We start from the raw sequence: 27,328 nt of genomic DNA, 5'->3' as shown, positions 1-27,328 counted from the left end.
ACCAACTTAAAACGCTGTACATTGTTCCACTGTCATTCTGGCCTAACAGTCAATCATTTCATCTGCGAAATAATCAGGTGATTCATCTCTACTGTCATCAGTCTTTTGACAGTGGTCTCCCTTTTATATTTTGACCTCGGAGCTGGATGTTCTTGCTGAAGTAAAACCAAGTTGAGTAAACTTTCATAGAACATAATTTGCTGATGTTGTTCCTCCCATTACAGTCGCAACCAAATGCATCGCGGATCTGCTCCAGTTTATGATTATGATCGCGCGATCATTCTGCATTGCTGCAAAGGGCTCGTCTCCACAGCAGACCTTGTGTCGTCCAGGAATAGGCAATGTGCTAAGCGTGAGGCTTTCTGTTGCAGGTCATTTCCCAGTGGGATCAGCCGGCTCCTGCAGAGGGCTTGTGATAAGAGTGGATATTGGAACCTATGTAAACTGCCCTTCCCCTGTGTGCCGAGGGGTAATCCTAAACACCTGGGCAAGATCGCTAGGATTTGGCTGGATTAGGGGTTCCGTAAAGGCAGACCTGACCGCGCATCTGATTGAATCCGTTTTCATACTTATCTTTTCACATTCTCACCCAAATTACTCAGACTGCAGCAATTTACAATTTAAACGGAACATTTCAGTTAAAGGCCCTAAAGATGTGTTATCCTGTGTTCCTGTGTTATCCTTCAAATGTGTCGGCCGCTGTTTACTTAATATACGGCCTTCTTATCAAACTAACAAACGAACACATTTTAAGCATCACATTTACTTGCTTATGGGGACCGCCATTTTTAGGACTTTGAGTGTGAATTAAGAAGTGATGTCTGCTCAGCAATTCCTGCCTGCTTCATTTGGGTCTGGAATTCTTCACGACACTTTTTCTGTTAGCTGGCCTGCTGCATGTTTTCCATCCCAGCCGTGGTGTACACAGGATTAAATGACTAAAACCATCACTCTCAACACCGTCTCAGCCTACCATTCAATATCCCGTATTATTGACCCTTGCCCTTGACGCCATTTTACCCGCAATGCTTAATTTCTGGAACTATATTCGAGGGCCCACAAGCAAAAAGAAAACACGAAGGGAAGTCTGAGCCACTTTTTACGTTATCGGTTATCGGTCTACTTATGTCTTGTTTTGTGAAAAAGGTCCCTATTAGGACACCTGTTCATCGATACATTGCAAGCAGTCGCATGAAGTTGATACGTGCAAAACTGGAGTTGGTTGAAGGGAAAGACGATGGGAAAACATAAATTCCTAGCCTCGCGTCTTACAATTATTTCTTGTCTCGACGGTGAAGGACGTTTGCTGCCTTCAATAGGGCCATCATTGTCTTGTGGGAGCAGAGGTACTGCATGTTGCTTTTGGTTGACACAGTTCATGAATCACTGAATCACTGATAGTGTAAAAAGTTATTCATTAAATTGTTTGTGTCCAATATATGTATTCCTACGCAATAAACAGAGTAATGTTGAATGGCAATGCGGACTAAAACTTGAACGTGTATGCAAATAGGTAAGCATCATTATGAAATCAAAGGTATATTTTATGAACCACTGAACATGAAAAGAAAAAAAGTACCTCATGTTAAGTGATATATGTTTTGTTTTGATGGTTTGAAGTGGTCATGTCGAACATTTACCAGACGTTGCGCTCGTCTTCTTTCACTCAACTCCTTAGTTTTTGGGGGGGTTTTACACTCACTGCCGTAGTGGAAGGAATGATTTCTTATCTCTAGTGACTCAAGTAACCGTAAACCGCACAGGTGTTCCCCATTGTTGTGGCTTGTGAACGCAAAAGGGATTTATTTAGCAACTATTTTTCCTCCGTTGTCACTGTGCGCCCTTGGCAGCGCGCCCTCGAACGTGGACGCCTTTGCACACGCGACATCAGCGTAGAAAAGTCTCCTTGTGCTTCAACGTCACTCCCAATCTGCCGCTGAAAAGTATTTTGCCTAACACGTCGCTGCCTTATCATTGAGTGAAATATCCCATTTAGTTCCATAAACGCAAAATTAATCACAGTATTGTGTTTTTACTAGTGCTGGCATGTACGATGTCGTCTTGCTTTAAACATTGTAAACATGCGTTTAGTTTCCCTTTAGTGCTTACTGTATATTAGTGATGCAGGTGTCTAAATGGTTTGTCTGGGTTTTTACAATCCAACTGCTGTTTGCAATTAAGTGAGTGTGTGTTTGTTTTTTAATTTGCTCATGGGCTGTAGTTGATTGTGGTCTTTGGTCCAGTCTTAAAACAATCGGAACATAAAACACCTTCAGTGAATGGATTTGACCATGCATGCTAAATGCCCACACACGCACATGTTAATTGCTGGCTCATTGAACTGTGAATGCTGTGTCAACTCATGAATTTTTAGGACCACATCCCAATGACATCATTTGCACTACATTAGCTTTTGAGATTAGCACCAGTTGACATCATCTAGCCTCCACGATTTGTATTTTTGCTTGTCGTTCTTGTCGTTATTATCGTCGCAGATTAAAATAGAATCAGAACATCCTTTCCATTTGACACTTTCAGTATTGTGTAAATATATACTTTGGTGAAATGATCTTCATTATTTTCATTCAACGGTTTGCCCTTAATAAAAAAATACATTCAGTTTTCGTGTTTCTGTTAACTGAGGCACAGGACAGGTATTTCTGCTACATGTCGCGATTAGCTTTACCAATGACCAGTGAAGAGTTAATCCGACATGATTGACCAATCACAAAGTCTGTTGGGTTTACATCGAAAACAAGTATGGATATTGATTGCACACGCTCAAATCATGTTTGACCGTGATGAATATTGCAAAAAGATAATAGAATAGATAGAATAGAATCATAGCTATGTTGGTGAGACATTTATTTTTAATGCGTGCCACTAATGTCCATTTTTTAATGCCAATCCAACAGACTCTTAATTTTCAGTGAGGCTGCTTAATGTGGCACCAAACAAAGTCTCGATGAAGATTGTATTTGAGCTATGTGTTTTTTATAGTGCTGGTTATGAAGATTGTTAATCTGATACAGCGGATGTAAAAAGACGACACAAAATGTCATTTTCTTCCGATATAAGAAAATAAAACCAAGATCAATCATTTCAGTTTTTTTCCCCCCATGAATGTAACCCATTGTATAACCTGCACAGCTCAAGATAGATGAAAAGAAAAAAGTATTTTCAAGAGAGGAAGTAAAAGTAAACAAATGAAATATGCCCATCCAAGTGTGCACACCTTCTCATAACTAGGACATGGCTGTGTTCAGATTTTACCAATGGCATTCCAACTCTTGCTTAATGAGAGTCAGCATACACCTGCCACCATTTGAAGTGCCTCTATTTATTTATGTATAACTGAAGCCTGGTGTTTTTCTGCCAGAATGGACGAAGTGTTCGTAACTCCCTCCACCTCGCCTATGGCCCCAGGTCCAAAACAGCCCCGAAACATAACGCTGTCATCACCATATTTTCACTGAACATGTACTGTTCTTTTGGTGATGAGCATTGTTTTGTTTGCACCAAACATATTTTGGGGAGAATTAGGGCCGAATAGCTCAACTTTGGTTTCATTCTACCATAGCAACATCTTCTAAATATCTGTGTGTTATGGGCCAGTGAAACCAAGGGTGAACTCGCTCATCATCCAAAGACCACCATTCCTACAGTGGAGCATATACTCATGCCAGCATGATGTTTTGGGGCTGTTTGAATTCAGATGGACGTGGGGCCTTGGAAAAGGTTGAGGGAATTAATTAATGGATAAAAAAAATAGTCGGCAAGGCTTACTTGAGCATCTTAAATGTATTTTAGGTTAATCGGGGGTGCCAGGTGTGTTCTGGCTTCCATTTAACATGAGTTTGAATGTGAATGGTTTATTGTGAGCACAGCCGCATCCCAGTTAGTACAGTGTGCACACTCAGGTGTAGGTGTGTTCATTTTTACATCCCTCTCGGAAAATCTGTTGAGTTGTACAGGTTATATGTCACGTTAACGGTGGAGAAAGTTATAAAATGATTAATCATGATCTGATTTTTAAATTTTTCATGTCACAAATAGTTGGCATTTGAACACGGGTGTGTGGACGTTTTCTATCCACACGTTAAGAAGGCAAGGATGTTAAATTACCTGACAGGTGTTCAAAGAAAAGGAACGCTGACCTGCTTTCTGCGTGATCGAAGCTTTTGAAGCGGTTTCGAGTTCCATCAATAAATGTACTTTGATGCTTTGTCCATTTCAGTTCCGCTCTTTGTTTTACTCGTCAAAATCATTTGAGGGTTCCATGGATTTTCTTTTCTGTGGCAGGATCGACTCACCAAGCGCTTTCTTTCTTCCTAGATGTGGACGAGTGTGCAGAGGCGCTTGACAACTGCAGCATCGACGCCATCTGCCAGAACACACTGAAATCCTACAAGTGCATCTGCAAGTCGGGCTATAAAGGAGATGGCAAACATTGTGAAGGTAAAGGACTCTGAATGAACGAGTTCACTTTTCGCACGTGGTTTGTAGGTACAACATTCGGCGGTTCCCTTTGGGACCGTGGAGAGAACGGTTACTGTCAAAGTCATACATCTGATGTCAATCACTCAGCATTAGCGTGAGAGCAAAGAGAAGCCAGGGAGTGAGAAGTGGACGCAGGATGAGAAAAGCCAGTTGCCGAGTTCTCCTTTATGACAAGGCGAAATGAAGCAGTAAATTTCCGATACACATGCTGGAGCGAATTAAGATTGCGGCTGAAATAGCAGCCAGAGGCACAGCCAAGCAGTCGGGGTAATTTCCAGCAGGGGTTCTAAAGACATTGCCCCCCCCACCCCCCACCCCCTCCCAATCCCCAACCACCCCCCACTCCCAAACTCAAACAGTCTGAATCAGTCTATTTCACAAATCTGGTGTTATTACAAAGCCATAATCACAATGTTTTCTTTTTTATTACCGACTGGGTGACGTCTGTGGCTTCTTGCCTCTTGGCCATTCAAGATTGATTTGTGAGATTTTGGTTGTGCAATGTTCAGTCTTCATCCATCAGAGGTTTAGGGTGAGCAAATAGTTCTAAAAGACTGATATTTTTGCAAAGCAAGTTTAATTTATTTAAGTAGGTGGTTCCGTTTGTTATTATCAGTGATTACTTGTATCGATCGTTATCCAATATGAGAGCTGTCTCATCATATTCTGCCTTTACAAAGGCATTGATGGTCAGTTCTCATTGACACTGAGCGAGTCTATTATACTTGCATATGATCATATTTTTTGCGACCTCCAAGCGAGCAGCTCACGAGTAGCTCACAAACATCGACGCCGGTATTAGCAGCTAACAAGACAAATACCTTACCATGTTCATACCAAATAGAATCAGCCACAACATGCGTCCTTGAAGATGTTAATGCATCCCGGACCCACTGCCACGAAAGGCTCCTTCTTAAAAGCCCCTAAAACCTTCTGGCTCCGTTGCTAGCGGATAACCATGACCACGAGGGCCTGTTTGTCAGACGTGAGTGACATCAAGATACATCGTTTTCCGGTTATGTCGCGGCTAACCCTGATTACTGCTACTGCGCGTGGACGTCAAAGACAGCAAGGCATCGAGTCGACTAATCTTGGCGGCTCTAATCAAGTGATGGTTATTGTCTGTAGAAAAGTAAGATTTATTTATGTATTTATGTATGTACAGTATGTATCTATCTATCTATCTATCTATATATATATACATTTATATTTATTCATTTTAAACAGCCATTGTATTGCATATAATATTGTGCAAATAATCACAACGTTGTGGATATGAGAGATATGTAGATATTTTAATTTTTGGGCTCTGGTTAGATTTTTCCCAAACACATCCAACCGCAAACTGTCAGTCGTGCCATTGTCAAATGGCATGTCTTTTATCTCCTTCACAATGTTCTCTTTCACTTGCTTGTGAAAGAGAGGAACGCATGTTTGGGAAGTCTCATTTGTATTTTTTATTATGCATGTTGTACATGGAGCAAAGCAGCGCGAATGAATGTTGGTGGCATTTGTAAACAAGCACGTATAAAAATGACCTTTTATTGAGTTTGGGGGGGGGGGGGGGGGGTGACATGGGGTTCATTTTATTTGATAGCATGAGTGTCAGACACAAAGCCTGGGTGTGAAGATGTGACCCGCCACATCATTTTACGTGGCAAATCAAGCATGTCATCTTCCATGATGCTTGCTAAAATCTATATCAAAATTTCAAATTGTCAAATGTAATAAATAATAATGGTGAGATGTTGCAAGGGTTTTCTCGTTACGTTATGACGATAATAACTTGAGCAATAGTTGAACAAGCTATTATTCTTGACTTTTTGATTTCAACGAGTTATCCAGCAATCTGGTGTGTACTGTGGATGTAATGATGTGCGGGTGTGATAAAACGTAACATAAAAATAACTTAATAGCTCTCAGACGGAAAACGTGACTACATTGTGGGCCATGACAAAAATGAGTTTAACGGCCCTGTCACTTGTATTTTCAAAAGGTTTATATTCTTGAAAAGCTTTCTGAACACGGAAAGTGACAATGTATAATGGTCAAGCATTTTTATGAATTCCAAATTTACAAAAGGGAATGCTGCATACAAAAATTAATTGAGAAACATTTGTAGTCGATAGATTCAGGAAAATTACTGTTGGAACTGGTGATTGTGTGTGTGCGTGCACCTTTTGAACTTTTTAATGACCGTTGAGCAATTTTAAATGTCAGGAAATGTAGTTTTGTGACATGCATATGTGTGCTTGATCAATCAGAAAACTTTGAAGCCTTGGAGATACAAGGAAATGTGAGCGGGTCAATGGATTTTGCATACACGTGCGATCTGCTCATTGAGTGACAACGGCAGATGCTCAGACATTCATAAGGTGCACGCGCACACCCACGCACTTGAAGGGCACGAGGGGGAAAGTAATGAAAAGTGTCCTTTGCGGTTATTTTGGACATTGGACAAGTCATTCACAAATAGATGATTTAAAATATCATTACAATTATTATTAATGATTTTATCATTGAGTATGATTCACTACGTTGTGCGTCTTGGAGAAAAAAATGTGTGTTTCACTTTTTTTGTTCAAAATCAGATGCGGTATTATTTTTGCTTTTCTTCTCCAGAATATTCCGAATTGTTGAACTGACTAGGGCTAATTTTTGTCGAATGGCAGTGTTTTATTTTCTGTGTTTTTACAGCATGACAATTCCTTGTTAGTCACCCATCAGGAGCCCTTTGGTTTTCAAGTTGATTACATCTCTAAACAAGTACGATAAGTGCAGTGCTTTAAGTAGGAGGGGGGGAAAAAAAAGTACCGGTCCTCCCCTTATTGGACTGTTGTCTGGTAAATTAGATGAACTGCATCTCATGAAGGTAATTAATTATTCCATAAATATGTAATATATAATAGATGATAAATACAGAGGTCAATGTTTAACCATGCCATTAGCGGCAAAGATTTAAATGACGGCATGATTAACTTTCTTAGTATCTTAAATCAGCTATTCCATATCATTGTATTGATGAAGCAACTGTGAAATTGTGATAAACCAAAATGTCGAGAAGGTAAGGCAAGATTGCCGTCAGACCACCGCGTAAGCTAATTTCAGTGTGTTTTGTTTTTATTTAGCTTATTAGCTTAAGTTACCTTTTGCGTCGGCAGCCTGTTACGTTATGAATATGTTTGCAAGTTTCAATGACGGCGCACATACCGAATAAAATGTTACCCCAGGCTTTAAAAAAAAAAAAAACTCTTTTTTTCTTTCTTTTTTTTTTTTTTAATGTACCTGAAGGATTCGTCTGAGTATCACAAGGTGCACGAGAGTAGAACAAGACAGGGTACTATGGGGACATGTGAAGTCACAGTACGCCGTAAAAAGTATGCTGGAGGCTAACATTTAGAAGTGCTCCTTACCGCTGCGTACCGGCCCACTTAAAGCACTGTGCAAGTGTAATTCTTCACAGGCAAAACCTAAATCTGAACCATTCAACGTGATTTACTGTTTGAACATAATCGGACCCATGTGGGCAACAAAGCACACCTGTCAGACTCAAGTTTCAATGCTTTTGCTCAACTTGTCTATCATATGTAGATAATAAAAGTTTATTTGTTAATCTGTTGTCTTCTATTCATCTTTGGATGTCAACTCAAATTTCCCCATATAAAGCAAAAATCAAAAAGAATCAGCTTCACTGTTCAATCCGATTTGGAGGGGGTGGGCGGTGGGGGGGGGGGGGGGGGGAGTATATAAGATTGTGAACCGCATTTTTCTTGTTGTGACTTAGCAAGCCTGACAAGCTGAGAATATTGAACAAGGCTGATGGAGGAGAATCTGTTGCAAATGTTGTGCATGTTCCAGAGTAAAAGGGGAGAGGGAAAAGTGATGGGTGATTTTGTGCTGAGCTTGGCAAACGGTGCTGATGTGTGGGAAGAAGGGACGCGGGGAGCAGAGTGTTCCTTTGTCTTGGTCCCATCCCTCCGCTGTCAAGTCTAATTAAGCCTTGAGAGCGGCAGCCTGAAAGAGAAGCTGAACCACCAGGATCATAGGGCCTAAATGGGCCAGCAAGCGCTGAGTGGATGTGCACAGTGTTCGCAATCCATCCTGCCCCTGGTCTTCTCAATGAGGCCCTGCAGCCATCATCATAACCATTACAGACAACCTCACTATCACTGTCAAACCAATCTGCGATCTTTCTGTAAACGTCAGCCTCCACTCTGCTTTTATGTCGCACGTGTCTTTGATTTTTTTTGCACTTGTGAACTTACTTTCAGGTCTTAATGGTTATTCAGAATGCACTAGTTTCCCTTTTGCAACCTAAATTTTACCATTAACAATGTGCAGACGATTTACTTTATTTAAAACTTTCAATACACAACCCGTCCTGTATTAACTGTGCTAAAGAAGAAATATTTGTGTTCTTTTATCAGTAAAATGAAATCAAATGTCGAGTTAGATGTATCCTTGTCAATTAGCAATGTGAAACAGTTGGAAAGACTTAAATTATACATGGATGTAAAAATCTATTCCCCCCAGCCCCCCAAAAACAAATTTTAAAGCTTATTTTTGCGGTTATGGGTGTTCTGAAAAAGGATGTATTGAATTTGGTCCAAGTGTTCCCATGTCACCCGTGGCAAACAGTCCTCGGTGTGGGCCAGCAAAAGCATGGCTCAAAGACCCCTTCGGTATGGAAGTGAACCCTTGCAGCAAAATGGGCCGGTGCAAAAAGGGGTCAGCTGCAGGACACCAAACACTGATAAGTGGCAACAAGGCTCTTTCTGCTAGGAAACATTTTTGTAGCAGAGAGAACGCCAAGATTCTGTGGTCTAGCAATGACAAGGTGTCCGATAGATCGAAGAAAATTGAGATCGCTACCGAGCGCCAAACTATCAAGTCGCTAATTATACACACAGGAGCGTTGAATGTTTTGAATCAGTAGGCTGAAATACTAAAGCAGGATTTTGTTGTTGTTAGCAAAGTGCAATCGCAAATTGCCAGGTAAGTGGACCGCTGCCAACAGTATGACGAGGAGATGAGCACTTCAGACGATTATTGCCGCTCACTAAAGGGCTGAAAAACATGTGTGCTTCTCAATTAGTGAATTTTTATTGATCATTTTTCCATTTTCCGGGAGGGTTGACACGCTTCCAATATGACGGGGTACATCTGAATAAACGTGGGCTGAAACTGCCAGCTTCCAATATCTTCTACAGTGTACGTCATTTGTTCCAAAACAGCTGGGGAGAGTATCCACAACAGCCGATAAGACAGGAGCCTGGCACCAAGTTCAATCGAGCACAAAGTGAAACACAAAGTCAAAAACTAGATGCAATTACCGTGACTGTGATTGTGATTGGTTGTTTGTCGATGCGTGCCCTGCGATTGGCTGGGAACCAGTTCAGGGTGTACCCCGCCCGCTGCTCGAAGACAGCTGGGATAGGCTCCAGCATGGCCGTGGAGGGATATACATTTGGTCTGTCTCTGTACGGCCTGGCCCGGTACCGGTGGTTGGGGGAGCACTCTTCAAAACGCTCTGAAATCATTCTGGTCATGTGAAGCACATCGAGTTGCCTTGTGTATGAAATGTGCAACATAAATAACTCTGCCTTGACTTGCTTTACGATTAACACAAATTTGCGGCGATATTTTTTTCCCTCGCCCGGACACGGGCCCGCTTAATAATTGTATATATTTAGCAGAAATTATTCTCTCGACACCACTCCTGCTCCTCACTAAGTGGAACATGACAGATTTGTGCAATTGTTTGTCGATGTGTGCCTGCTTTAATGTCTTCATTTGATGTTGGTTGTTTTGTTGCAGATGTCGACGAGTGTGCGACCGAATACAATGGTGGCTGTGTCCATGAGTGCATCAACATCCCGGGAAATTACAGGTGCACATGCTATGATGGCTTCCGCTTGGCACATGATGGGCACAATTGTCTAGGTGAGTGTGTGATTTGTGTGTGAGCGTGTGTGTGCCTGTGAGCGTATGAGCGAGGCTCTGTGCGCGTGTGTTTTTGTGTGTATATGTTTGAATTCTTTCCTCCAAGTTTCCACTAAATGAATTGTCCTACGTAGTCATGTGAGAAAACCTTGTTATATATGGTTTAGAGCAGTAGTTCTTAACCCGGGTTCAATCGAACCCCAGGGGTTCGGTGAGTCGGTCTCAGGGGTTCGACAGAGCCTCTGCCATGGAAGTTAAGACACACGCGACTCAACATGTTAATTAGTTATGACACGTCCGCTTGGCCATCACTGGCTGCAGATGATCACATGACATTGCTTGTCCAATCAGTGCTGTGGGAAATTTAGTTCGTTTAGTCGTCAACGTGTGACCCTCGTGGTAGTACGTCGTACAATTTTTAAAAAAGTACAGTCAAACCTCGGTTTTCGTCCATAATCCGTTCCAGAAGGCTGTTTGAAAACCGAAATTGTTCGAAAACCGAAACCACGCTCTTTTTCAAATAAAACTGTTTATTGAACACGTCTGCTCACAATGGAAAGCAACACGAGGAAGCGTCACTTCCTCATCTACCCGAAGAAGCGTCACTTCCTCGTGTAAGGAAGGCGAGAGGAGTCAAATGGTGCATTCAAGTGCGCTCAGTTTGTTCGAGAACCGAAATTTGTTCGTCATCCGAGGCATAAAAAAACATATAGTGTATATTTATTTTTCACTCATGAAGGGTTCGGTGAATGTGCATATGAACTGGCTGGGTTCGGTACCTCTAAAAAGGTTAAGAACCACTGGTTTAGCGGTATGAGTATGTTGCAAAGAACATTTGATGGCACAGGAGAGTAACTTCACTGGTGCCGAGTGCCGACGGTCTGTGTGGGGTGGCGACTGCTGGTGGGAAAGTCCCATGCTTTGTCATCCGGTGGCTCTTCAGTGGTTAGCGCTTCAGCGTTTACTGACCCGAAACTGATGGATCCTCACTAGTAGTCGTAGATAGGTTTAGAGATGTTCCGTTGATCTGTTGTAATAGATTCCAATTGTTTAGATGCCACGTTAAGTCCTCGTTTGGCTACGATATCATGATCCAAAGCAGCGGTACACACCCCTGACGTTAATGGTGGCGTTTCAAATTGGTAAATTATTCAGGAGCATGAAATCTTACCTGCACATGAGACATTCCCCTCCCTCCCCACCCGATTTTTTAAGTAGACTATATATCAATTTAAAAATGGATCTGGGGCCAGATAATTTGATTAAGGGCAACCACTCAAAATAAAATTGAGTAAATTCAAGACACCATTTTATCAGTGTAGCATACCTGTCATTCTAAAGTTTACGGTGATGAAGTGACGTTAAATGTTGCACTTGTGTTTTTAATCTTAGAGTTGCAAGGCTTGCATAGCATTCAGTTATGAGGTTTGCGTAAATGACACACAAATACGCACTGTTGAAAATGCAGATTTATTTTTTTTTAAGTTAATGTCGAGTCTTTTGAATACCAACTCAAGACTTCACAAGATTTAGCCAAGCAAGACCGCAAGCCAAGCAAGACCGCAAAACATTGGAGCGTCGGGTCTAACTCGAGCCCTGTACCTCTGATATTGATCTTTTGTCAGAAGAGGACTTTAACCGACGAGGACACATACCTTTATTGCTTCACATCGCTAATATCACATCACAAATGCTAATACATGCCCTCGGGATAAATGCGCTCTTATTTGAATACTTGCATGAGATATTTGAAATTTTTTGTTTTCACAAAGCACGTGAAGTCTAGTCTGGTTTCACCTACAGAAAAAAAAAGGCTTCTCTTTTTAATTAGCCTGACAAAAAGAAAGTGAATTTATGAAGGGCTTGACCCTGAGCTTAGAGCTCTGAGTCAGCCACTGGGCCAGTGTACTTTCCCATGGTTTAATATTTCACCAGTGTGCTGTGTGAATGAGCCTGACTGAAAACGTTTTAAAAGTATATTAAATAATGTGGCTTTTTTTTTTTTTGCTAAACATAGACATCACTCTTGCCTTTCGCTAGCCATATGATATACATCCTTTTATGAAACTCAAGTGCAACTAGAAAGCTCCATCTCCGTCATGCTTTTAGCCTTAGCCTCCACTAGTCACTTTGGTGGGGAAATGTAACCAGCTACTAAATACAGTATTGCTCAGATTCAGGCAAAACCATTCCCAATTATTCATGGAGAGCCAGCTTGTGGGCACACAAAGTGGCACGGTCACATGAACCTTGTCAATTATTTAGTTATAGTGCTCTGATGCCAGTTAAGGTAGCCTTTAATGAAAAACACAAACTTCTCCTTGGTTTGATCATAAACGAGAATGGCGCCCAATTAACAGTGTTTAACGACATCGAGCAAATGCCTGAATTATGTCACTCGCATTCACGCATCACACTACGAAATAAAGGACATCTCGCGTTGTGTACAAAGCTCACTGGCGCCAGGACCAGAAGTTCAATGGGTTCTTCCTCGGTTTACTCTGTTGCTCCACCCCTCTACAACAAAATCTGTTGCGTAGCTCTTCAGTGAGGGGAACCAGTTGTCACTGCGAGAGGTTACCATGGCTTTCTTTTCCTCATAGTCTAGCCATAGTCTTACCCCTCTTTGCTTTCCCTCACTCGCTCCCCTCTTGCTGTATCTCGCTTGGATCTGCAGTGCAGGGCTATTTTCCAAGCCATTTAGAAACTACATCCAGTTGTGAATGGATCATTTGGTGTGCCGGGGATCAGCTGTTGACTAGCGTGCAGGTGTTTAATCGCAATAAGTGGTTGTATGATGGTTACATCAAACAGTTTTATCTATCGGTCCTTTTGATACAGCCCGTAAATCAGGCGCCATCAAATCAAGACAGCTTTTAAGTTTAGCTACCTCGCAGAGTTGATCCTTCCTACAATGGCCTTGCAGCGTGCATGTGAGATGAGGCCTAACTTTTCAGATTTGATTGACACTCTCAGAGTTATTAATTTACCAATATGCTTAATTTTACTGTGGTTGTAGTTTGCATCGGTATGGTGCTGTCGTGCATCATATTGAGAGCTGGTCCCAATGTTTTTGGACGAGTCCATGTGAGAAATTCAGGTCATCAAAACTCAGCTCTTATCGTGATTTAGTGCAATTCTAAACCAGAGCAAACTATAAACCACAACAATCAACATTTTGAATCAAATTTTAAATGTCAGCACTGTACGTTAAAAAAAAAAAAAAGGATGTTGTTATCTTTTCAAAAACCTCCTGTATTGAATGTATGACCACTTGGATGTGCATTTTCGAAAGGGTTTTCCGCATTTGGGTCACGGGTGACCTGGCACTTAACGCAGCTGAACTTTGGACGAACGGCGCGGTTCTCACCTTGATTGATTGCCTTCCAATCGCAGGGCAACCATCATGTTGTGGCTGATCCGTGTATACGTCTGTAGCTTCCAAATCCATCCATTGTCTTGAGACATTAAAGGACTCTAAAGATTTCCACTAAAGCAATAACCTTCAGCAAGAAGAGAGGGAGAGGTACAATTAAGGTTTCACCTCAAAGCCCCAACTTCGTCTTTCAGCTTTAAGCTTCTTTTTGGCCCCAAAGAAAAGGTTAGTCCCTCTTGGCCCTGGAGTGGAGAACCTAAGCAGCTGGTTCCCAGATAAGGTCAGACCCTCAGAGCCCCTAAAGACCAGATGTGCCCGAGGCTGCAGAGCAGGAGACGTTCTCCTGATCCTTAAAAGTTCACGTTGAGTTCAGAATCTTAGATCTTTAAGGTGAGTTTTATTGGATGTTATGTGTAACTGGTAGTCATGCCCATAACTTAGAGTTTTAGTCTTCTCAGGCTTTTCCGTGTTACTGTCAGCCCAGGGAGAGATTCCCCGTGCATCTCCTTCACTGCATCTCTTTTTGTAGTGCGCGCCACGTGCCCCATGACTCCTTGTAATTGCATGTGTTGGCAGCATAATGGCATTGGGCGGTGGCAGAAGGCGGCGGAGCATGAATCAGAACGCCACCTTGTGTGCCTCAACAGGGACGCTGTGGTTTCTGAGGTCTCCGCCGTCTGCCCTGAGCCTCACAAAGATGTCAGGAAGTCAGCTAGGTGGAAGAAATGCAATATCACAGCACACTGCTTCTGTCTTCGTGGAGTGAGATGTCACTCACTGTATAATTTAGCCCACAGTGAGCTTTTGTACCCTCTCGAAGCACCCACACAAACGAGACAACGTGGCATTCAAGAGCCTGATTACATCTTTTATAACCATCAGGACTACTTGCTGGTAGAGGTGAGGGATGGATGGTAGTTAATCACCACATGGCCAAGCTGTAAAGGATTTTTAGAGTCTTAGGAAAAACAGAGGAATCAATGTCAATTTAATCCATAACACACATCCCCTTTACAATGAAAACCAGATGCAGGAAGTCTATTAGTTCCTCAATGTAGCACCACCGTCCCCACTTATGACCTATGCATTTTGGATGAGGTCCTTTTGGAAACCAAAGTACGTGTCATTGTTGCTTGCTAAAGTAATTAGTTGCCTGTATCGTCAACATATGTGCTGATATTAGTTCTAACAAAAAGCACAAGAGTTCACCTTTTTGTTGAAAATAGGACAGGCCCAAGTCACCACATTGTTGTTATTGTATTCATGCTTCACTGCTTTGTCAAAAGACACCTTGCTCCCTGTCATTAAAGAAGCGACTTGGGGGTCCACCCGTGGGCTGTGTTCCTTTTGATTTTTTGTTGACTTACGCTGATTCGGTTTGTATTGATTCAGTAGGGCTCAATTCTCTTTGCAATCTATAGGGAAATGAATGGCCTTTTACTTTGATCTCCCCAAAGTCATAAAATGATCAAGAACACTAACCCAATGTCATTACAGCCTTGACGCATCAACAGCTTTCAAGGAACAGCTTTGAGAAGGTCGCATCAAATAACCCTGCCAAGTGATTACATTTTTTTTTCCAAATAATGCTCTTGTAAAAGTCATAGTTGTCTTGCGTTGCAACATTGAAAACACCCATCGATATAAAGCATGAAAATCTCTTGTCACCCGATGAACTTTAATCTCAACTCTTGTAATCCTCAGAGACTATTGGGTTTCAAATCAAAGCGGAAGCTTCAGATGCACGTATTGACCGGCTTATGCGAGTCAGCAGAGTGTTCCAGTTGCACTTTCAAGTGTAATTCCTTTAAGTGTGTTTGGTGGCAGTCACATTCTGTTGCATTGCGCACATTGTATGTTTGTGCGCATTAGCTGTTGATGATTTTGACTTTGGTGGCATGCTCGGCAAGTGCTCAGCACACGCGCCTCACAGTTCTGAGGCTTAGGGTTCGAATCTGGGCTCCGGCCTTCCCATGTGGAGTTTCTTTTCTCCCGTAACGCCAACTTCCTTCAGTGTTCCAAAAGCATGCGTATGACACATATTGAACACTCTAAACCCGGGGTGTCCATTACGTCGATCGCGATCGACCGGTAGATCGCCGACTGGTCCGAAGTCGATCGCGAGGGGTGTAAAGGAGAAAAAAAACCCAACCATTTGTGTGGTAGATCTTCGGTCCAAAAAGTTTGGGCACCCCTGCTCTAAACTGTCCTTAGGGATGAGTGCAAATGGTTGTTTGTCACTGTTTGTCTATATATGCCCTGTGATTGACTGGCGACCAGTCTGTGATGTAGCGCTCACCTAAAGTCATCTGGCAGAGGCTTCAGCGCATACTGATGAGGATGAGCAGTATGGAAAACAGATGAATGGATGGATTTTGACTTAACTTTGTATTCCTGACAAGGCGTTTTTATATTGTGTCCATCCATCCATTATCTAAACCGTTCATCCTCATGAGGGTTGCGAGCATACTGGAGTCTATTCCAGCTCTCTTCAGGCTGTTGGCAGGGTACACCCTGCAACTGCTTTCCAGCCATTTGTAGGGCACATACAGACAAACAACAACCCTTCGCACTCACAGTCACACCTAAGGACAATTTAGAGGAGTCAATTAACCCACCAAGCATGTTTTTAAATTGTGGGAGGAAACTAGAGTACCCAGAGAAAACCCATGCAGGCACGTGGAGAACATGCAAACTCCACACAGGAAGGCCGAGTCCTGGAATCGAACTTTGGACCTCTGCACTTGACTTGCTAATCAGTGGATCAACCTTTTATACTGTATTTTATTCATATTTACCCAAGACAATCCATCCATTTTCCGAACCGCTTGATCCTCACTAGGGTCGCGGGGGGTGCTGGAGCCTATCCCAGCCATCTACGGGCAGTAGGCGGGGGACACCCTGAATCAGTTGCCAGCCAATCGCAGGGCACACAGAGACGAACAACCATGCACGCCCTCACTCACACCTCGGGACAATTTAGAGTGATCAATCAGCCTGCCATGCATGCTGAGATTGTGAAAAAGCCAACCAAGTGAAAAGGCATCACAGATGATGCGAGCCAAAACCTTAACATGAAATTTCAGTGATAGCACGGAAAGCCTCGCGATGACCTTTGCTTCCGAGGCTTTGGGCGATATATTTTTTGGTTCAAACTTGAAGGGATGTGTAGTCAGACAAAAATGCTATCCATCCTAAAATTTGATTGATGCTCGACAAAAGTGCGATTTTAGCACATTCAGCACCCCCCCCCCCGCCCCCACACACACACATATATAGCGTTTGAGAGTGGAAATCAGGCTTGATTTTTCATGCTTTGGAAGCTTCATTTTATGTCTAGGTCTTGCATATTTTTTTAATCATTTTAATTTGGCGAGGTTGTTAACAAGTCCAAATTTACAAGACGTTTAATTTCACTTTACAGGGACTTCATGAGCTTTTCCTATGCTGTACCGGTAGATTTTGGTTCCTTACATTTTTTACAGGCGGACAACACCTTGTGATCAACGCATGATCAGTTAATGATAACTTGAAAAGGGTATCCCTGTTCCTATGGAGATGAAAGTCTCTGCCATGCTCAGCTGACACGCCTCGTCAAGCCAACAAGTGAATGGAAAGGGAAAGGGCATATTTGTCCACCACCTTTCACCCCCGCTGGGATAGAATAGAGGCAACAATGATCCTGTTACCCCCGTGTCTTCCTGTCTAGGATGCAGGCTCTTCTCGGGCTAAGCGCAACTCCAACTCATTTCACCACTGCACATGCGGCTACCCTGCCTCTCTTTGGTAGCAGTCAATGTTTATTTGTTGTGATCCACATACAGTACATCCAGTTCGGACAAGAGTCTCTACAGCTCATAGGAGAGGAGGCGCAGCGATGAGTTATGGGACAGATTTGAAATTGGTGCATTAGCCGGCTCCTGAGGACTATATCAACAAACGCCCTCTCTTTTCTCGGTGTTGTTCATTTCTATCCACTATGAGCTGAACAATCCCAGCTGAGCCTATTGGCAGAAAAGTGCTTCAGAGGAAACTGAAGCCCGAGACTGGGTTTAGCGACGTAAACGTCAAACAGCCTGGTAACCATCAGACCTCAGTATGAGAGCCTCTTGTCTCCTTGACATAAGGTTATCCACCAAGAAACCTCTTCTGGGCTTGTGTTTCTTAAACACTTCCAGATTGTTTGGGAGCTTCAGAAAAATACTGGTTCACATGATTTTAGCTCATTCCATGGAGGAATTGTCGGTCTGCGTGGTTTCCAGCCGCACCTGAATAGTCACAGGGAGGGATGGGATTTTCAAATAAAATGACCTCCAGGTGACCTCAGACATCATTCAGTTAAAGAGGACATATTTACTTTTTGATTGCATGTATACTATTAGTTGGGTCTCATCCATCTGTCAAGTGTGATAATAAACAACCAAATTGTTTGTTTGCTGCATGTTTCTAAATATGTCTCTGGATTGGAGCCTTTCCGAATTTAATTTCAAATTTGAAGTAACAGTCACTAATTTGCAATACAGTAATTACAATAATATGGCGCTTAGATGGAGTTTCTCCACCCATGACTTGGCCTCTAGCTCTGTCATTTACAAGTTGCCACCAGACTACACCGTCTGAAACACTTAGCCAAAATATAAGCGGAGCTGCAGTGCGTCTTCTTAAATGTGCAGATGAACTTCTCATAAAGTGAAATTATGAAGATACAATGATCCCTCGCTATTTCGCAGTTCGTTTATCACGGCTTCAGTGCATCGTGGATTTTTCCAACCATATTCATAAAAAAATTCATATACATGTAGTCCAGTACTGTATATGTTGCTCTATGTGACTCGCTGTTGTTTTGCTGACTTTCGCAGCTTCTCGCGGACTTAAAAAAAAAAGTATATGTTTACTGTCTTTTGTTATTCATAAACTAACCTAACTTATACATGTTTAAATCTATTAGTATACAGAATTAAGTCATGTTAATTACTTCAAAATGTACTTCTACATGCATGGATACCATTAAATTTGTCCTTATAAATATTATGTACATGTACCTATATGGAGGGGGGGGTCGCTACTTCGCGGATTTTCGTTTATCGCGGGTGGTTTTGGTCCCCATTAACCACGATAAACGTAGGATTACTGTATTTGTTTGCTGATGATGGATGCTTGTTTTTTTTGTTTGTTTTTTTTGCTTTGCTGAGAAACTTTTGTTTCTTTGAATTTTTGCAGTGTGTACGAAAGTAAACATGGTCCCGGGTGTAGGGGTTTATTTCATCATCTCATATCTGCAGAGTAGCGAGGCCGGAGGAGGTACAAATATTTTGAGGATCTGAGGCGACGCTCCTTAATCTCCTCATTTCATGGCGACGTCTGCTAAAGGTGACGTCATGTCATTGCCATGCAAAATAAAGGAAGCGTCTGCATGGCTGAATTTACGACTATCACCGCAAATGTCCTCTTGATGCTTTGTGTTTCAAGTAGGATTTAATTCAAGTCAAATGTTTGGACAGCAACTGTGGCTCAAAACAACTGCACATTTACGGATGATTGTCAGTAGTCTCTTGATCAGTGTCCCTCTCACTCACACGGAGGAAATATTTGGCTTTTGATGACATTTGGGTGGGACATGTGCTGATGAGGCGTCACATACATATCTGATTTATATCCACATACAAAAGAGGCCCGGGTTGAATGTGAAAATCTGAATTGTATTGTTCACACTGCCTGAAAAAAATCGGAAATGTGTCACACATGGGCAAAAAAATCGGAGTTGAACTGCAGTGTGAATATAGCCTAAAATTTTATTGGGAGGGGTGGAGGGGGGTGAATAAAACCTAACAAACCCACTCTGGAAATGAATTAAAACGAACTACATTAAAAAACAAAACTAAATAAAATCTCAGTATAATGAGAAACTACGATAACCCACCGATCACAATAAACACACCAAAGTGTTATCAAGTTCCTTATGTTATGTATTCTGTCACCCATGAAAGAATGTGTCCTTTTGGGCTCAGCAGACATTTGAAAGACAAGATGTGACTTTGCACTCAGCTGTCCCCTCTGGCTGGGTTCAAACCCGTTATTGCCTTTCGTCGAGTGGCTGGGGAAATGTGCTCTGTCACTGAACTCCAAAGGGAGCATATAGGAAAACCGGAAATCCCCTCTAAAGCCTTTTGAAAATAAGAAATCTTGCTTTGGTGGGACCTTGCCATCTATTTGCCAACTTCTCCTCACTCTTCACAAAACCAAAGCACAGCAACTGGCCCCGGCAGCCCAGCGCAGCCATGCCCCCCCCCCCCCCCCCCCCAGCTTTCCTGTTGCCTGTTACTGCACATGGGTCTGATTTGCTGCCTTATTAGAGGGTGTTTGCCTCCTGTAAATGAAATACCCAAAGAGGCCAGTGTCCATCCACTCACCTCCTCGTCTCTGGTGTGTCTAGACCACAGAGACAGTCCTGTCTGCGCCACACAGAAGCCAAGCAGTGGGATACATACATCGACACCTCTGATGACAGACAGCAGTTGTTTTTCACTCACACTGTACAATCGGTCAGTAATAACTGTCAATGACATCGCTCAACCTTCAGAAAATAAAAGCGCGCGACAGATTCAGGATTTTTCAACAAGGCGTATTTACATGGCTCTACTTCTCCGCGCGAGGGCAAATGTTATATACATGCAGTCAAGGCTATCTGAGAAACCGGCGGACATGGCCTCGGCAAACACAACCAATCTCTTAATCTCGCTCTGTTTGAGCCTTCCTTTTGCTTTCGTCTCCTGGACTGAAGCAGGGATAAAGCGGCGGCGTGTCTCACTTTTCAGAATTAAGGAAGCCCTTTCAACTTGATGAAGACATTTTTGTCTATCCTCAAGAGAATTTTTAAGAAATGTTTTAAGACCAAATAACATGAGCACTTCTCCGAGCCATGCCAGAAACCCTTTCCGCTTGGAAATATTTGCTTTGGACGCCAGCCTTGCCCAGCACACAACACAGGCAATTATGGGAGCTATTTTAAACGAGAGAGATCTACTGACAGGCGACGCCTCATTTGGAGGGATGAAGGAATCAGGAAATGAAACCTTCATTGATGCACTGAGAGTATGGAAAGAGAATTCCCGCAGGTCTGTTTGCATCTCCCACAGGCATGCTGTGCATCCATTAGGGGCATTTGGGTTTGCGCATGCATTTGAACAACTTTTCGGTTTCAAGCAGCTGCTCTCTTTGTTATTGCCAACTTGATGAAGTCAACAGCAAGTCACGCTACTTGGTAAATCCAGGAAAAGCTAGCTCTTTGGCTCTTTCTCGATTTGTAGGTTGCAGAGAGGTCTGCCGCTTGAAGGTCAGAATTGGTACAGCAGACTTGGTCCATGGGGTGACCAGCCACTGATGTCTCGTCAGGTGCCATTTCGAGCTCACGACTGTCTGTGTGCGCCACTCTCTGCATTGCTGTGGGGAAGAACAAAGAAGACAGAGTCCATTTTAATTTGTAACTCTGCCGGGCTGAGAATTCCCCAGAAAGGAAACTTAACCTAGAGGCCTTCTCAGACTGGACAAATACACAGTAATTTAGTTTCGCATGACGGTTTATTAAAAAAACAGCCTTGTATACACAGCAGATTATTGATGCAACGAGCAGTGGGGTGGATAAGGTTCCAATGTGGTCGGTCCTGATAGAGCCCAGGTCTCTAGGGGAAGAGAGAAAATGGAGTGTTACCTCCAGAGCCACAATGCACTCACGCACAGTTCTTTGGACTAAGAAAAGCAACACAGAAAAAAACAACTGCAAGATTTTTGATATTGAGGGACATATTTTTGTCCCAAATGGGCATGCCCGCAAGGGGTGTGCCATTTATTATCAGTGGCACAGTCAATTGTGGTCATCGCCATTTCTTGTCCTATGGGAGAGCCAAGCCTCAGGCGATACCTTTGAAAATGTCCTGCCTCTGTGAGGTGCATTCACTTGGTTGCTTGCACCAGCCCTCGAGTCCCCCCCCCCCCCACCCCCGCCTCCACCTCGACTTCTGCTTCCTTCCTTCTAACTGCATTCCTTCACCATGGGGCTGACAGACACTCATCATCAGCAGGTACTCTAGCCCAGGTGGATCAGGTTTCTCACTTGCCAGGGCTTTGTGCTGCATGTGCAATTTTATGGGTTAGGCATGCTGCAGTTGGCAGTTTCTGTGCAAATCTTGTGAGCTACCATTTCAGATGCCTATTCGTCAAGGCCTCTCTGCAAACAGATTAAGACAAGCCCTTTTGGCCTTCCTGTATACAGTATTTCAAGGGACGCTGAGGCCAGATGGTCAATTGTTTTTACTATCAATTTATGTTTTTTTTTTATTATTATCATGAATATCATGTGAGCTTGTATTTTCAATATTCATTTGCTTTTGAGAAATCAATAAAAAAAAGGATGCACTTTAAATGAAAATGAGAGACATGGCCATGCCCACCTCCCCTCCTACATTTTTCTGTCACCATATTATCAAATTAAGGATAGCGTGGGACTCAGTTCAATCGTATTGTGTTGCAAATGACATTTTGCCAGTTTAGGGATAACAGCTGTTAAGCAGATGCATTTTAAGGGTAACTCTCAATTACATGGGTGCGCTGTCATGTCACAAAGTGGAAGTGGCTGCACAAAATACATTCACACACAAACGACAACACAAATATAAGTCAAGTTGTTTATTTCTGCAGTGTCTGGTGATTGATTGTTAAGGGAAGAAAATAGTGACTGAGAACCACCCGTAAAAGAGCAACTATTATAACATGGACTCACAATATTTATTTATAATATGTCATCCTGTACATGGTAAATCAATCCATTAATAAATCAGGGGTTGGGATCTACTTTTTGGCCCAGATTTCATCCAGATTAAATGCATTTGTGAGTAAATTGAGGAGCAATCAGTAATTTCAGGATTCATACTTGTTGTGGCATTTTTGTTCTGGTTGTTTGCCATGATTTTTTTTTTCGAACGTAACATGGGTGCTGTGGCTCAGTAACAGTTGGGAAACACTCAACTTTGTGCACAAAGCAAAGTCAATAAAAGACCTTTGAATTTGGTGTGGAAGATTTTACGACCAGCCAAGTATGACATTCAAATTAACATCATGCATGTGAAGCCGTTAATGTGTTTGGTAAACATTGTGTTACGGCTTGTACTTAAACTAATATTGGCATTTAACTCTGCTCTGTCTTTATTAGCCAAGGCCTCGTGAAGTGACTGTAGGCTCTTAAAAACGACATTCATCTGTTTCTTATTAAATCTCTCTGTGTTCAAAGACTTGCTTATTATGATTGCGGTTTACAAGTAGTTTTCCAGACTCTGGCCAGCAGCACTCTGCGTACGTTTTGTTCGAACCTGAAGTAATTGTAACTGTGTTTTGAACGTTTCTCTCTTTGCAGATGTAGACGAGTGTTCGGAGGGCAACGGCGGATGCCAGCAGATCTGCGTCAACATGATGGGCAGCTATGAATGTCGCTGCAGAGAAGGATTCCTCCTCAGTGACAACCAGCATACCTGCATCCAAAGGCCAAAAGGTTAATACGTACATAATACACACATGCAAAAAGATTAGCCCGAAAAGGTCTTATTTGGACAATTATGTTGATTTACCCAACCATATGTGATAGGCCTATACCACATGTAAAAGCAAGTTTTGCAATTTCATGTCCACAATTGTTTTGTACTCTAAACTGAAGGGTGAGCAACATAATAAGTTCTCATTCTGCAGGGGACAAGAAAAAAAAAGAAGAGTGGTATTAATCTTTTTATTTTTTTTCCCCCTCTGACATTTCAAATTGAACCCATTCAATGTCTGACAGCATTTGAAGCCATTGGCTTGTGGAGTTAGCCCAGGGTGCTGTGAGCAGATAAAATGACTCAAGGTAGTGCTTGGGGAAGACATACCTTAGATTTATTGGATAGACATTTTTTTAACCTGTTGAAGTTTGAGAAGACAGGGAGTCATGATTTATATCACATATGTAATGATCAACTACACGTAGTGGTATGCTTACCTGCATGTTGCACTGCTGCATACTCACTCCTTTAAAATCATGTTAAACATTCTTTTTTTATTATCATGATTGCAATCATGGGTGGCACGGTGGCTGACTGAGTAGCACATCCGCTCACAGTGCAGAGGTCCAGAGTTGGATTCCGGACTCCTGGAGGGAGGGAAGTTTTTATTATTAGCAGATTTCCTTCGCGGTTCTCAAGTGTGAACTTGGAAACTCAACTCCGACCTTACCCAAAAAGGAATAGACTCTAAGGGCCCTGCTTTGGTAGACAGGTGTAAAAAGTGGCGCATCTTGATTTTTGTACTGGGTCAAGTCTAGTTTACCGTGTTTGGGAAGTTGGCAGACCACGCTACGCCTCGTCGGGCATTCCAGCAGACCAACGGCATTTTCTAATAGACGCCTCGGCGCACCTCCATGACCAACTAGAGACTCACCCACCAATTTTCTGACAACAAGGCATGTCCTGCTCAACACTTTACTTGGGAACATTCTCGTATAAAAAAGATATTTTTGTTGGTACTCCGGTTTCCTCCCGTAGTCCAAAAAACATGGCAACTCTATATTGTGACTAGGTGTGATTGTGAGCGTGGATGGTTGTTTGTCTCTGTGTGCCCTGCGATTGGCTGGCAACCACTTTGGGGTGTCCACCGTCTACTGCCTGAAGACGGCTAGGATAGGTTCCAGCGCACCCCGACCCTCGTAAGGACAAGCGGATTAGAAAATGGACGGATGTATTTTCATCAGTCTGTGTTCAGACTACATACTGTACATATACTTTGGGATGTGCCACGACTTTGAAAAAAAAGTTCATTCAGATCATCTCGTCTTGTAACATATTTTAGTTTGTCTTCACCAGCCCTGCATTGTCCTACACTGTGTTCCCATTCAGCATTAGTTAGGAATTTGTCCATCAATAAACATATATTGGCGATCTCAATCACATGTTTTTGCAAGATGTGATGATTCAAAAGATTCCAAAGCGCAGCCAGCCCGACCTGATATTGCGGCGGTAGTCAATGAGCTCCGATGTTCCAAACTCCCCTGGATTGTGCACTGTGCATCTTGGAAGTCTGGGGTTTATGAGATCAGGCTGGCCTGGTGAACTGTCAGTGTTTACATTTCATAAACGCAGTGTTATTTGAGTGGAGTAAAAAGCTGGATCGTGTGTTTCAAAGCACTACGACTCTATTCATGGTGCCAGAAGCAGTGCGTGAGCACCAGGCCCATTTGACAAATGTGCTCACTATTTCCCTTAATATTTCATTTTCATATTAATTTGAACTTCATCGCTTCCAGATGAAATTTAGATCGGGCGATAGCAGCGGTAATGTAAATGTAATAAAACTCACTCCTTCATTCAGATAGCAGCTCTTTCCGTCATTGTTTCATTATTTTGAAAGATGGCTTGGCTGCTTATTAATCAGCACCTTCTCATTCACAACTCATCCCGAGTGAACACTTGATCAGTGTAATACGAGTGGAGCAGATTAGCTGCAGGAACCCTTCAAAGGGTCAAATTTGGATGTGATATTTCACTTCAAAACATGACGTGCTGGTAACAAGCGCACATTTATTAAAAGAGCCTTTGGAAGCCATTATGTTATATGATGTGTGAACGCTCAAATTGAGGTCTGGTTCGGTTTATGCACAAAAAGCACTTGGTCAGAGTTACAATATATTGCGGCTTTAACTTAAGTTATTACTTCCTCAAGGCCGTGCGAGCTTTACCTTCATGGTTACAGTAAGACTTGTCGATAATCCTGGAAATGTCTTGCTTGTAAAGAACTAATGATCCCCGTTTCAAGTGTTCTGCTTTTTGTTGCGGTATGTCAGCAGAACATGAACTTGGGTCACCAGTAGCAAAGTGCTTGTTTGATTCATCTCAGATGACAGAAATGGCACCACCATCCATCATGCAACTTCCACTGCCACATTCTGTCCTTTAAAGAAGTAGGACCTTTTGCAAAATAAAACACTTGACAATGAGTGTATATGTGTGTGTGTGTGTGTGTCTTATACTGTATAGAGTACAGCATTGTGAATCTGAATCTGAATGAAACAGGAAGGAAAGATTGTGTCTCTGCCTGTGTATTGGACCTGAAGGATAGATTTATGCTGCATTTTTTTTTTACGAGTGGTTCAATAACATAAATCCTTGAGAAAATGAAGTGATCTGCTCTCCTGGCCAAGTAGGTTTAAATGCGACTCACCTTCCATTCTGCAGGATTTCTTCCCAACCCTGAGGGTGCAGTTTTCTCATAGGATTCACTGTTACCACTAAAAAGACACGAGCTTTCCATTTCTTTCATGAACAGATACAGTGTTGTGAGCAAATTTTGGCCTTCCAAACTGGACACAGTGGTGTCTGGCATTCTGGTTGCAGTCTGTTTTCCTCTGCCTGTTAGCAAACACTTGTTAGCATTGAACCTGTGCCAATTAGACAGCAGGGGTCTGCTAGCTTCTCAGCTAATGACAAAGTTGCTGCTGGTCTGTCTCTTATTAGATTTGCCGTAACCCCCCCCCCCTCCCCCAAGCCCCCACCCCCTCCACACACACACACCACCCCGCAACCCCCTGAACAGAAATAACTCAAGCCAAATGAAGGTTCCATCGTCTACCTGGCCAAAATGTAACAGTTCATTTATTCTCTCTGAACATTTCTCCTTGTGAAGACATAAAGTCTTTGAAAGGCCAACCAAGGTGCTTGACGGTTGATAGGAATGACATTTAGGTCAAGAAAGGGTCCACTGCTTTGGATTTGATTTAATGTTTACCTTTTCGAGATGGATGACAGGAGCCCTGCAACAAACACTCTGTGTGCGTGCGTTTGTGCGTGCATTTGTGAGCGAGTCAAGATCCTGTGCACAGGAATTTTGGAATTTCAGACTCAGCAGAGCCACACATTTATATTTTCTGTTTTGCACATTTATGAACACAAAGTAGGGCAATTACTTGAAGTGTGCATTGATGGATTGTTACAAAAGTAAAGCAGCTAATGTATTCGGTGTCCTTCCCCTGACTGTTCATGACACAAAATGGAAATGTTTTGAAAGTTGTGTTAAAAATAGAGCTGCACAAGCTGTTGCCATTGAAGGAGGATACAAGATTTATCTAATATGATATCATATATCCGCCTGGAGGTCGACTGGTTAGCGCGTTGGCCGGAGAGTGCAGAGGTGCAGGGTTCGATTACAACTCCGGCCTTCATGTATGGAGTTTGCATGTTCTCCCCGTGCCGTTAATTTATTTGTGCCATTAATTTATTTGCAGAGGGTTTCAGAACCAAAACTGTGCTGTGTTGGGGCACATTTCGTAGAGGATGGGTTTGTCAATGTCACCTTTGACACCCGCTACACTGTCAATGCATTTCCAGTTTTAAGTGACACAGCCACACATACGAACAAATTACACAGCCGCCTCCCACCATGGAGCGGGATTTAAAAATAAATAACCCAGTGTTCAACTGAGATCCAACAGTGGCTTCC

At 42.5% G+C, this 27,328-nt stretch overlaps 1 protein-coding gene across 3 annotated transcripts in view; it reads left to right on the top strand.

The window, feature by feature from the left end:
• The window catches only part of scube3 (signal peptide, CUB domain, EGF-like 3), a 101,933-nt gene that overhangs the window by 25,947 nt on the left and 48,658 nt on the right, over nt 1-27,328 (top strand). For all 3 annotated transcript variants that reach the window (XM_086115049.1, XM_086115059.1, XM_086115038.1), the window contains exons 2-4: nt 4,336-4,458; nt 10,318-10,443; nt 23,226-23,360. In XM_086115049.1, the coding sequence (XP_085971175.1) occupies nt 4,336-4,458; nt 10,318-10,443; nt 23,226-23,360 (384 nt within the window). The remainder of the gene's footprint in view (nt 1-4,335; nt 4,459-10,317; nt 10,444-23,225; nt 23,361-27,328) is intronic.

The sequence above is a fragment of the Hippocampus guttulatus genome, chromosome 1 (assembly GCF_054856545.1).
Source record: "Hippocampus guttulatus isolate MCC_2025c chromosome 1, RoL_Hgut_1.0, whole genome shotgun sequence".
NCBI lineage: Eukaryota > Metazoa > Chordata > Actinopteri > Syngnathiformes > Syngnathidae > Hippocampus > Hippocampus guttulatus.
This window is presented reverse-complemented; position numbering and strand designations above follow the sequence as displayed.